The 12,952-nt window shown below is 40.9% G+C and overlaps 1 protein-coding gene across 1 annotated transcript in view; it reads right to left on the bottom strand.

Moving 5' to 3' along the window:
* LOC117255118 (myosin-9-like) overlaps positions 1–12,548 on the bottom strand; it is a 33,231-nt gene extending 20,683 nt beyond the window's left edge. Inside the window, exons 1-9 of the mRNA XM_033623719.2 lie at positions 12,343–12,548; positions 6,015–6,205; positions 5,727–5,867; positions 4,884–5,040; positions 3,744–3,771; positions 3,092–3,185; positions 2,584–2,604; positions 736–828; positions 305–368 (exon numbers count right to left, since the gene is read on the bottom strand). Coding sequence (XP_033479610.1) covers positions 305–368; positions 736–828; positions 2,584–2,604; positions 3,092–3,185; positions 3,744–3,771; positions 4,884–5,040; positions 5,727–5,867; positions 6,015–6,200 — 784 coding nt within the window. The 5' untranslated portion in view covers positions 6,201–6,205; positions 12,343–12,548. The remainder of the gene's footprint in view (positions 1–304; positions 369–735; positions 829–2,583; positions 2,605–3,091; positions 3,186–3,743; positions 3,772–4,883; positions 5,041–5,726; positions 5,868–6,014; positions 6,206–12,342) is intronic.
* Positions 12,549–12,952: the final 404 nt, after the last annotated feature.

The following is a 12,952-nucleotide window of genomic DNA, read 5'->3' as shown; positions in this document are numbered from 1 at the left end:
CCTAAAGGTTGTTCTTGAACCTGCATTTTGACCTAACCTTGTGGCCCCACCCTAAAGAGGGGCCCTGTGTCAAAAACTACTTTTACTACTTTGTGTATGTTTAAATGAAACACGTCCTTAAACAAATTTGCTGAGTCTAATTATCTCAAACTAATTACAGCAGCAATTCTAACTGGTTTCTGTCTCCCTTGGCAAAATGGGGTTGGGGGAAGCTTATGTCTTCCCTGTGGACGCCTACAGTGACAAATTAATCCAGCCCTTAACAGAACTAATGAGTAAGTAAGTAGCTTTTCAAAAAGGATACAAGTTTCAATGTTGGCTCCAACGATGTATCCGTTGACGTCAAAGTTTATCCTGATGAATTTTCCCTACAAAAGAAAAAAGAAATCATTTTGAGATGCAGGACTAAAACTTGTAATGATGTTTATATGGTTGAATATGATGCATTTAAAGGCCCTGAAACCCTATCTCCACAATTACCTTATTACTGTGAGTGTCGGGGTCCCACATAAACAGAAATGAATCTGCCAAAGTTTGAATACTGTTGTTTTATTTCAAAGATGTGTGCTTTTTCTGTGCTTTTCACCCTGCCCACTTTACTGGTTTGAAGTGGGCAGGGCAGAGCGTTAAACTCAAACCTTATAACACCTAACGATGTTAATCAGACCTTTATTTCAATTAATGCATATTAGACATTAAAAGGGTAAGGTTTTAGGGGCTTCAATGCTTTCTTACAAATCTTGAGGAGTTGTCATTCTTGACGGTCTTTGCGTTGCCGAAGGCCTCCAGAATGGGGTTTGCTTGCAGCAGCTGTTTCTCCAGTTCACCCTGAAGGAGAGGACACAGTGTCAGAAACTACAGGCTCTAATAACACTTGATCATGACTCTGGGCTGCACATCAGTCAAACAAGCGCAACTTTAAATCATGCATTTTCCTGCAGCGCTGCAGATCTCTCACTGGCGAATACAAACGTAAGATCTGTGCAAAGACTTGTTCATATTATAAAAACAATTCAGCCTGCAAAAGAATTACCTCAGGGGATATTATCATTGCCCAATCAACCACACACAGACACACACACACACACACACACACTGAATCCAGCACATTCCAACACACATACCTGCAAGCCCACTCAAGCACAAACACCCTGTAAGACCATCCCTGTCCATGCAGGCACAAACAAGAGCACAGAGGAAGCACACAGGCCTGTTAGCCAAGATCCCCCAAAGGAAATGCAAAAAGCTACATACTACAACACAATAACAAAATCAAGACTGACAAGATTGAGAAAAAAATTGCCCTGGGTGGAGTGGGACACTGTCACCTAATATGGCTTGAATACTACAGGCACACACACTAAGGTGTATTTGGGCTTTTGAGACAAACCTCAGATAAGGTTACTGCATTACTGCTGTGTCCCTGAGCAGTTCACTGCCAGGAGGGAAATAATCGTTGATCAGACATCTCTTAATCCTCCAAACCCACAGCAGATTCTATTGTGCAAGGAAAACTTGTTTTTGATTTTCAAAGGAAACTATTCAACTCGTGTCTAAAAGCTTATGCCGCAGTTTTTTTCTTAGTTGTTTGTGTTGAAAAAGGCTGACATATTAAGGACTTATTTGGGAGCTTATTCCCTTTCTTGCTGAGAGTTTAATGACAAGATGAAAACCACTTTCATATCTGTATGCTGAATATGGCACTAACCCCTGCAGCCAGTTAGCTTAGCATAAATCCTGGAAACATTGCTAGCCTGGTTCTGTCCAAAGATAACAGTAAATCAAAGTGTAAAAATGTCAAGTTGGGATTGAAAGAGGTGTGGAGTATGCGTCAGACCATTTCTTACACCTTTTGGTTTTTGATGGGAGTCTAAGGTCCCAGGGTCATGTTTCCCAGGTCAATATCCTCTTCATTAAGCACATTAATTAAGGAGACCTTTCAAAGGGTTTTATGTTCTCAACAATGTTTTTAAGTCAATATGTTGAAATCATCAACCCACAGCTTACAGCCTACTGATGTCATACTCAAATTTGCGGGCAAGACAGTTTTCTTAACTGTACACAAGGATATCTCTGCAGTGGCTGAACCGATTTTTACCATTCAAACTGCATTTAAAATCACTTATCTCCCTTCATTATTTTGCAACTGAACTGTGAAGATAGGTGACGATGCCCTTGGGAACACAGCACCATGTCAACATAGGGATGACCCATTTTTCTAAAGCAGAAACGATCAAGACAAAACAAGTTAGTTAGTGATCTTTAGAGGTGATGGTAGATGGATTTTGTTGGTTTGGACAGAGCCAGGCTAGCTGTTTTCCCCCTTTCCAGTCTTTATGCTAAGCTAAGCCAAACCAGCTTCAACTTCATATCTAACATTCAGACATGACTGATATAGAACTACTCCTCTCTCTGCAACAAAATGGTTGGAGCATATTCTTTAACTGTCTAACTATTCCTTTAAAACCAGACTATATTTGAATGCATTTCCTTCAAAACGCCAGACAAAGACAATAAAACGTTTCTTGTTAGTAGTATGAACATTCAGACACCATGCATATGGAGTCAGAGGGATGAACTCACATGTGACAGAACTGCACTGCCCTGGAGAAGAGGTAAAAAAAAGGAGAGAATTTAACACAATTGGTACCAACTTCAGCACACAAATTACATAACTGCAGAGGAAACCTGGTGTCACCTGATGAATCATGAAGAAGGGATTTATTAGACACTGCATGTAAAAACTTGTGAAGCAACCTACATATTAAGAATACGAGTACAAGTACACACACATTCACGTCTGCACTCTGCTTTGCTGTATGTGGGTTTAAGAGAGGTGAGGCTGGCACGTCGAGGCCTGAAAGAGGAATGTGCAGTAGTCGCCACACAGCTCGTTCAGGTAGACTACATTATAAAGATGGACTAAATCAGGGGAAGAGCTGGGAGGCAGGAACGGGCAGGAACATCAGAGGAGAGAGAAAATAAAGATGGGGTTTCCATCATGTTCTTTCGAAGTCTTCCGATGAAACCATGAGGAGTGAATTACACAGAAATGAGGAAATAAAAAACACACAAAAAAGTTTTCACTGACCTGATCTTTCTTGGACTTGAAAGATGAAGCAACATGGGCAAGATACTGAATGACCTTCTTGGTATTTTCAGTTTTCCCTGCTCCTGATTCCCCACTACAGGAAAAAGATCAAATACATGAAAAGATTAAGACACATTATTTGTATCAGTCAGAGGAGTCAGTATACTGAACATCGTGGTCCTACGGCATTAAAAGCAACACATTACACAACAATTAAGACAAGGTTTCCAATAAATGGAGGCCTGCATAGCCTGCAGAGATATAAAGGAATATGTTTCAAAGGTCAAGAAGAAACTTTGAACCTAAATGTTTTACCGAACATGGGTGAAAAACTTTGCACCAAAAAGTGCACAGTAAATACTATTAACTTTTACATGTGCAATTCCAGACAAATTTATTATGCTGATAAGATTCATCTGATATTATCAAAAGCTCTGCAACTAAAAAAAAAAAGACTGAGGTGAGATTTTGTTGGCAAGAAAAATGTAGCTCAATTGCACAATTTATTGAGTCTTTAGGGGGAAACAAAATTCAAGCTTGATATTTCAGACACTGTATGAATATGTGCAAAAAATACTGATCACTTAAGAAAAACTGCACACTGTTCTAAATCAAGTTTCTGTGAAGATACCAAGAGGACAGAGTGACCTACGTGCAAAGGATGGACTGGTCCTCACGATCTGAGGGAAAGAGAAAAAGGAAAAGTCTCCATCAGTGTAAAAAACAAAACAAAACACTAAAAAAGAAAGAGTCATCATAAAAAAAATATCACAGGCAGCCAAAGTTAAACTCAGTAATGATATGGCATGTAATTGTTTAAAGGGACGGTTCACCCTAAAAACAAAATTACATTTTCTGGTGTGAGTTGCAGAGTGTTGAGATTTCGGCCATAGAGATGTCTGCCTTCTCTCAAAATAAAAAAAAAAGCAAATGAAAAACGTAACAGTAATGTCTCTTTCCAGAATTCATGACTTGATTACTCAAGATAATTCACAGACCTTGTTGTGAGCAGTTTCATGTAGGAACCGTTTTCTTTCTACTGAACTACACCCACCAACCTTATCACTGCGCAGAAGGAAGCGTGCATCTACTGCCAGCTCACCTAGCACCACTGAGCTAGCTAACAGCCGTGAAGGAAGCCATTAATGTTTACATCTGACGCTGTCACATGCATCAGCCTCTCGTCCATGAGGAGATGCACGCTTCCTACGGCACAGTGATACAGGTGGTGGGTGTAGTTCAGTAGAAAGAAAATAGTTCCTACATAAACTGTTCACAACAAGGTCTGTGGATTATCTTGAGTAAGCGGGTCATGATTTCTGGAAAGAGTCATTGCTGTTGAATTTTTTAAAATGTATTTTTTTGGGCACTCTGAGCACAAGCCCGACTGCTATTATATTAAAAGAAGGCAGACATCTCTATGGGCTATATCTCCAACATTCAACAACTCACATCAAAGCAATCTAGATTGATAAGTAGCACCACAGGTGAGAGGGAAAATCTATATTTTTGCTTTTGTGGTGAACTGTCCCTTTAACTTTGTTTCAATTTAGGGCTGAGATGATTGGTTTATTAATAAATTCTCTGGATTCATCTGTTCAAATGTGAAGATTTGTTTCTTCTTTGTTTACACCGTTGTGAATTAAATATTAAGCATATTTGGCTTTTGGACTAATTTTCAAACAGCACCACAGCCATGTGTGTGTCTATCAGTGTGGACACACTTCTACTCTATGTACTGTAAATATCCTGCAGCAAACACAGTTTCTCTTAACAAACATAACCGTGGTACCCTGCATCATGCTCCTGTAGGCCGTGTCTGTGATGGCGTAGATGTGAGGAGGCATCTCATGTCTCTTCTTGCCCTTGTACATGTTGACTATCTCCTCTGAATAGATGGGTAGGTGTTTGTAGGGGTTGATCACCACACAGAAGAGACCAGAGTATGTCTGGGTAAGAGACAAAACAGTTACTGTCAGAGAGGCAGACACACGATAGACCCCAGGCAGTGCTCAAGCACCTGCCCTTGGGAGAACAAAGTGAGGAGGGGAAAGGAGAGAGCAAATAGCCTGATTGTCGCAACAACATAGGCCTTCTTTGCAGTTTAGAGAGGCGTAGATTGTTGGTATATCATTTTATTTATTCAGGGAACACTGTTTTTCAATTTTGTGTAAAGATTTGTTGATTGTGATGGTTATTTACTTTATAGAGTACTAAAGTGTGCACAATGCGCATTGTTTCCTTTGTTGCTATCTATTATAAATAAAAGATAGATGTGAAAAATGAATGTGCATGTCTAACAGCTGCTAGATACATATAGTACAGATGTAAGCTAGACAGACATTTCCCTGCTCATTACTGTGCACAAAGACACTGTATGTATACTTAGGCCTCAAGGTGCTGGCAAATAGAAATCTCCTGGGAGGGTGCACCACTTTGTGTGCACAAATTGGGGTTTTTTTGCACCAAAAAGTGGAAGGGAGCCCTTTTTTGCACTTGAGCACCTGCCCCGCAAAATGTCTGTGCACGACACTGCAGAGAGTTAATGCAACCAGCTACGTGAGTGCACACAATAAATCTGCCATGACGAGAGATCTATAACATGATATAAACACGTGTATGCATCCAAACTCACATAGATGAGTCCAGAGTAGTATCTCTCCTTGAGGTTGTGCAGCACGGAGGCCTCATTCAAACAGGTGAGCTCAGCCATGTCCTCCACCTTGCTGAACTTGGGTGGGTTCATCTTCTGAATGTCATCCTTGTTGACCTTCACCTGAGATTTACAGAAACAAGACACCTGTCAGAGGAGCATCCTGGACAAGACTTTAGATCGTGGAAACACATTTATTAGGAGTCAATTTTAACATCAATGCAAATATGCAAAACATATTCAGACTCAAGAGAAATTCATAATATTCACCTTCTTGCCGGAGTCCGTCAGCTCCACCAAACACTCCTCTCCCTGTTCCTCCTTGATGGAGCCGGACTCGAAGCCCAGCTTCTCAGAGGGGACCCACACCAGCTTCTTAGTGGCCCAGTCGGCCTGGGCCAGTGGGTTGTTCCCCCCACTGCGGTCCCCATACAGGAACTTCTCTGCGTCACTCATGGTAGCTTTAAGACAGAGTGAGAGAACATTTTAAACTAACACGAAGCCATTCAGAGGAGCCTGACCTTTGAAAGTTAGCCAGCATAAATAAAAGTAAAATAATTGATATTCTAACCAAGAACATTATTGGTTTAGAGCAGATAGCTTCACTGCGGGTGCCAACTATTGTGGTGTGAAGGAGAGGGAAAACTTCTCACTATATGTAGGCCCATTTAAGATTTTCTACCATTTTAGATTCTTTATACAACAGTTTTTTTCCCGCCACTTCACCACCAAATTAAATGCATTCTTCCCCAAATTAAAAGGTTTAATTAATGAATCCAGAAAAAACATGGAAATCACAATGCTGCCATCCCAGTCAACCAACACTGATCACTGAAACAATAAAGCCACAGATAAAAATCACAAAAACTGGATAAAGAAATTCATGTCCCAGTTTCCCAATTTGAACCAGAAAGAAGATATTCACTAGTTTTTAATATTCTATATTATTTTGCAGTAATAGGTTATCAATATTCTGGTAGGCGTGGCCAACAAGCCTTGACATAAACTGCCTGAAGTCTTGAATTATGAACTCAAAGTGTTCCTACAAATTTTGATGGCACGGATTTAGGGACTCTTAAAAACCAAACGCATCATCATTTCTGTCCATCACTATGTTATTTTTCTGAATGCAGATCAACAGCTAGACATGGGGCATGTTCTGGAGGCCGGGGGGGGTTAGGACACTGTAAATGTAATCATAGCAGCTTTTTTGCATGTCATCCCTCCTCTCGTAACTCATTTCCTATATTTTCTCAAAAGAGGGTTAAAAAGAGAAGTCACAGTGTCATATCATGTCCTATCATTGGGGTACAATGCATGCGCAGTGAAATGTGGTCTGAACCTGCTGAAGAGCTTAATAGCTGGTGCTATCACTGAACATGGGGATGACTGATTGATTACACTAAGGTGTCTGAAGTTGACCTTGAATTGTAACATATTTTATTAAAAAAAAAAAAAAAAAAAAAAAAAAAGATATGGGTGAGAATTAAAATTTGGCAATTAGTAAAAAGGTCTTTAACAGACCATAAACATATGCTTACTTCACGAAAACGAACCAATAGCCGCCACCAATTCAAGTGTACCCAAAAGGTTCTGTCAGGACGAGCGCATCCGAGTAGGCTATAAAGACACCATCCCTTTATTTCTAGTGCCATCTGCTGTAACTCTAACATCGCAGTTGCAGTTACATTGCACATGTCATACCCCATAGTACCCATGGCGTCAAAGGGCCTTCTTTCAACAGCCTTGCAATCTAATGAAGGCAAAAATGTCACAACACATTTTTAAAAAAAACACATTTCTGTCCTTCAAAAATAAAAACGATAATTTTACAGGTCTCTATAGTGCTGGTGTTGTGCTGAGCTGCATTATACTAAGAACACTTTTCACACTCTCCAAATACATACAGAAGAAAAACAGAAACGCATAAACACCCTCCAGCATAACAACAGTTTACACTGTCTTGACTTTGCGTGTCTTGAAACTACAACAGTCTATTATTGGTGCTTATCATGTGACTCAAGCCGTCAATCATCGTGTGTGATATCCAGTCTGAGTTTGTATAATGACTTTTAGTGTTGACATGTGACTCAAACTTTTCACATAAACATTTAACCGAGCTGTGTGAACTGACATAAACTCGTCAAGGCACTGAAATGCACTGCTGTGTCAGAAGGTAACAACAGGAGGCACATTTACCACCACAGCAGCTGTCCCTTCACGTTGCAGCGTATAATTACGAGCATGCGACCTCATTTCCTACTACCTATAAACCTAACTGCTCACTGAAGTGCTTCAAAACAGAGAATATGGTAAAAACTCACTATAGCATTAGCAATCTAAATATTATGCTACTTTATAATCATAGGAAAAATCCCATTAAGTCAAACAAATTTAATTTCATTCCTTGCCAGTGTATTCATGACCTGAGGCTCATCACAGTCAGACAGAGCAATTAGTCACTTTTCACCTGAGCTCTACAGTAAGACTCTCGCCCACTACATCTCTACCCGTTTGTCCTTTATTCCGTCTGACTCACATTCCTTCCTCGCAAGCTCATTACACAGAATTCCACAAATTCCCCACTCCTTCTCCCAACTCCTCGTTATCGACAACCCTCTCTTTAAATGTGCAATTTCCGCCACAGGTAACAAATGAGCAGCTATTACATATTCGGCTTCAGGACAGTGAGGCTGGCTCTGAGCATTTCAAGCCTCTGACACTAAGTTATGTAAAAGTCCTGGTAAAGGTCGGTGGAGTGATGCTTTGCAATCAGAGGCAGGGAGGAATGTCGGGAGCAAGTTTGGGCAAAGACAGAAGTGTCATTATTCCCCAACCACACCCTGGATAAGACTCACAAAAAATGAAAATACCCTTAGAGAGATAAAATCCATCACGTCCATTCTGCTTTCACTAATCTCTTGAACTAATTAATTGCTTGGGATAACCGGGTCAACAGATCATTACGATTAATCAAATACATGCACAGAAACATGCAAAAAAACACGATGACAAACAAAAGTATGATGGCATCAATTCATGAATATCAAAGTAAACGCTACAAGCAACAGCAGCTTGAATTCTTGTTAAAAAATGACTATTTTTGAATTATCTGAGAAGATTATACATGTGTTATTTATTACAGAGAGCTTTTTCCAGATTTTACAGGGGTTCTAGCCTTTTTATTTTTTTTTAACCTTCAGTAAAACAATGTCTTCTTGCATCTACTAATCAATTGATTAGATAAAGTGAGTCGAGTTGTGAGTGGCTCAACAGAAGAGTAAAGTCCTACCCTTTGATTGCTTGATTAACTATCCAGTATTTCACAACAGAAAAGCAAAGATTACATTTTTTTGTTCTTAGCCGTCATCTTGGAACATTTCAGAGTGATCTTGAAACAAACACACAAACAGAAAACACTGTCAGTGATTTGATTTACTTCTGAGACAGGAAAATCTATCACTCTTCAGTTGTTAAGGATTTATACACACCGATCGGCCAAAACATTAAAAGCACTCGCAGATGAAGTGAATAATAGTGATCATCTTGTTACAGTGCGATGTTCTGTTGCACTCATGTAGATGCCAGCTGACACACCCACTCAAACACCGTTACAGACCAAATACCCCTCCCTCGTGGCAACGGTACTCTCTAATGGCAGCAGCAGCCCCCCCCCAGCAGGACAATGCACCATGTTGCACTGCAGGAACACCGAGGGAACATGGAGAAGAGCCCAAGACGATGACCGAGCCCCAAATTCCACATCTCAAAAGCCAGGTCCAGTCTGGATTGGGCTTGGCTCAGGACCTCTTGTGGGTGTCCTTTGGTGTCTGGTATCGGGGCACTGGTGGCGGATCCTGTGGGTTGTGAGGTAAGGTACCAGCACATCCCCTGCAAAGGTGTTTGGGTGGGTGGAGCAGATCAAGAAGCATTCACATGAACGCCGGGACCAAAGGTTACCCAGCAGATCATTGTATTGTAATGAGATGATCAATGATATTCACTTCATCTGCCAGTGGCTTTAATGTTTCGGCTGAACAGTGTACTTGTCAAGTCAATTTCATCCACCTCACCTAAAAACACAAATTTGCCTAAAAGGGTTTAATAATCAGTGTAGCTTATGACACCCTCTATTCCTCAGGGGAAGTCAACCTGTGACATTGTCCAATTGTAAAAATGTGTAACTGTGTTTTAACTTTTCATCAACTAAGATGTCTGTTATACGTCTATGGCCCGGCACCATTTTTCAAAATCTAACCACACCTCAGCAGCAGCAAGAGCAATTTAGTGCATGGACAGATGAGTTTGCTTTTCCTACCCAGGCTGCAAATTCTGGATAAAGAAAACTCCCAACTATTCCCATGGAAATAACTGTAAATTAAAACCAAGCAAAGATTTTCTCTTCTCAATCAGGCGGCACTACTCACACAGCTCTTATATAAATGTTTATATGTGACAGTTTGTTCAGCAGCAGCACTTTAGATCAGCCGCCTCCTCTCAAGTAAAGGATAGATGATGAAAGAACAGCTGAGCATGTGTGTGTTTGTGAGTGTTTGAGTGTGTGTGGGGGGAGATAAAGAGACAGTGAGTGTGTGAGTGTGTGTGTATGTGTGTTTATGGAGCGAGGGATAAAGGGATCAGTGCACAAGGTGTCATCTGTGTCTCTCCTAAGTTCATTATGTGCTCAGACTCTTGGACATCAGTGGGGGGGGGGGGGAACATGTCTTCTGCTTTCACCATGTAGCACTAAAATCAAACCTGCTGCAGAGGTCAGAGAAAACTAAGAGCATCATGTATTTACAGTAAGTACAGGAGGTCTTGAATGCATCATCAATACTCAGGCTGAAACCAGAAAATCCTCAAAACACGACACCCACACAGAAAACTTGTGACATTCACATGCATGTGGCTTCACTGTTGAAGCTATCCATGGGCTAACTTCCTCAGGAAGTTGCACAAACTCAGCCTCTGCACATTTTGACACTCTGTGGCTCAAAACGAAAAGATGAACTGCTTCAATATTTACTCGCCGGTATCTCTTCAAAACTCAGAGTCAACACATCCTTAACCTCGAGATGAAGAATTAAGTCTTAGTGTCTGATGGGAAGGGTTTTCCCACAAGGATTGCACCTAAAGACTATTTAACCATGTCTGGAAACAGAGTCACCTTGTTAACCTTAGGAGCTTTTGGATTTAGTTTTCTCTGCATGCACTCCTATTGTCTGCACGGACATGTTTAATCTGCGTCTCCTGTGTTCTTTAGTCTTATCGTGCATGTTTATACAGCATTTACAGTCTCCTGCTCTCTCCTGTTTTTGGCTGCCAGTCAATCCCTTGCTTTATCCGGGCTTCCATGGCGCTTACCTAACAGAGAGAGCACAAGCCTGGCCATCTGCAGCCTGGCCGCTGGTACGAGGCCGGTGGGGTGAGGGAGTGATAGCAGGTCAAAATGTTGGGATTAGTCAAAGTATGAGTGCAGTTTGCAGTTGTGCAGGTAGATAGCTGCTCTGTATGCAAACTGAAAATATGTGCAGCAGTTTTTAGCAAGAGTGTGTTTGTATTTGAAATTATCTATAAAAAGGTGATGAGAGCAGAATTAAGAGGACTGGGAGGGCCCCAGATGTGGCCCAGCCGTTTAATTTCCGCCCTCAAAAGAGGAAGAACTGGCAAACTCTTTCTACAAGTCATCAGCAGAGAAATGCCTGAGCTGAAACATTTTAAACTCTTCACCATCACCTCAAAGCCAAGTCCTCTTTTGTGACTGCATGTCAATTTGGTAGCCAGAGGGCAGGTACACAGCAGCAGGGTGTGTGCAGGTTGTTTGATGGTTAAAAAAAAAAAAAAAGATCATCTCAGGCAAAGCACCTGACAAACAACAGGACAAAAGTACACTGCAGGATCCAAACTGGGTAAATAAAACAGACATAAGCTAAAGACTACACAATGAATAGCTCAGATGAAAACAGTGAATTTTCATAGCACGGGACTGGCCTGTTTTTCCTGTCCTGTTATGCTGTTAGTGTCACTGTGCACATTATTTTTAGTATTTCCTGGTTAAAAAGGAAAACAGTCCTGAATATTAACATTAAAGTTGTGCGTCTATACGGGGTTTATTTAACGTTTAATTCACATTTAAACAGAGTTTATCAACCTGTCTGACTTGAAAGCATCTTTACATACACCTTATCCTTATGAAAATGTAAGTAGATGCTGATGGTTACAGTGGTGGTGGTTTGTCTTATGAGTGTCATAAAGAGAAGTAACTTTGTGAGCTGTTAACTTAATGCCACACCATCTTGACTCAGCAGAAGTGATGGTGCAGAGTTTATCTAATGCACGCTATATAATTCAGATTAATTAATTGTGGTGATAATTGAGCATGCGCGGGTTTAAATGGCTCCTCTGCTGCTTGATGAGAACACCTGGGCACCTTCAGCACAACAACGACTCGTCTTTCTGAAACTAAAACTCAATTTTTGCATCTCTAAACTTTAAAAAGTTCACTGAGGACTGTTCATTGAAACTCCCACCTGCTGTAGTCACAGTTAAAACCACCCAGCTCTGAAATATAACAATGGTAATAGCAATGAGAGCTCACCTGGTTTTCAGCTGCAGGCACTGTAGGTGAGCTCGGCCGGTGTGTGTGTGTCCGTGTTTGCAGCAGTGTTTGAATCCCGCTCGACGACACTTCGTTTAATAAAACAGCTTCTTCTTCTTCTTCTTCTTGTGTGTTTCGTCTCTGCTCTCTGTCATGCGGTCCAGCTGCTCAGGCGTGGCTCTGTGAGGATGGACGCTCCGCACCTCTAATCCGCCCAGTTTTATTTTTCGCAGGTAAATTAAACGCCCCGCCCCCTCCCCTGCCCTCCCCGCGCTGTCTGTGCTGCATTCAAGAGCTGCAGGAAAAAACCCTGAGGTATGAGCTGTCTCTGCAAAGTGCCTCTGGAACAAAAAGTAGACCCTTAATAAAAAAGTAGATGCATCGTTTTTTGGGTCGTATATTATTTAAAAAAACAGTGCTAAAATAAAGAGGAGACGAGGCATATTGTGCGTGTGTGAGTCATTTATTTGGATTATATTTCATCCAGGAAATACGTCATCACTTTGTAAAATGTGTTATATGTACTGAAGGCAGCACAGGATTAATTGATTAAAATGATAGGCTAAATAACAAATAATATGATAATAAAAAGCCTCTGTTACCGAAGATA

This window comes from Epinephelus lanceolatus, chromosome 3 (assembly GCF_041903045.1).
Source record: "Epinephelus lanceolatus isolate andai-2023 chromosome 3, ASM4190304v1, whole genome shotgun sequence".
In the NCBI taxonomy this organism is placed as follows: domain Eukaryota; kingdom Metazoa; phylum Chordata; class Actinopteri; order Perciformes; family Serranidae; genus Epinephelus; species Epinephelus lanceolatus.
The sequence above is the reverse complement of the archived record's forward strand: the minus strand, read 5'-3'. Positions and strand labels throughout refer to the sequence as shown.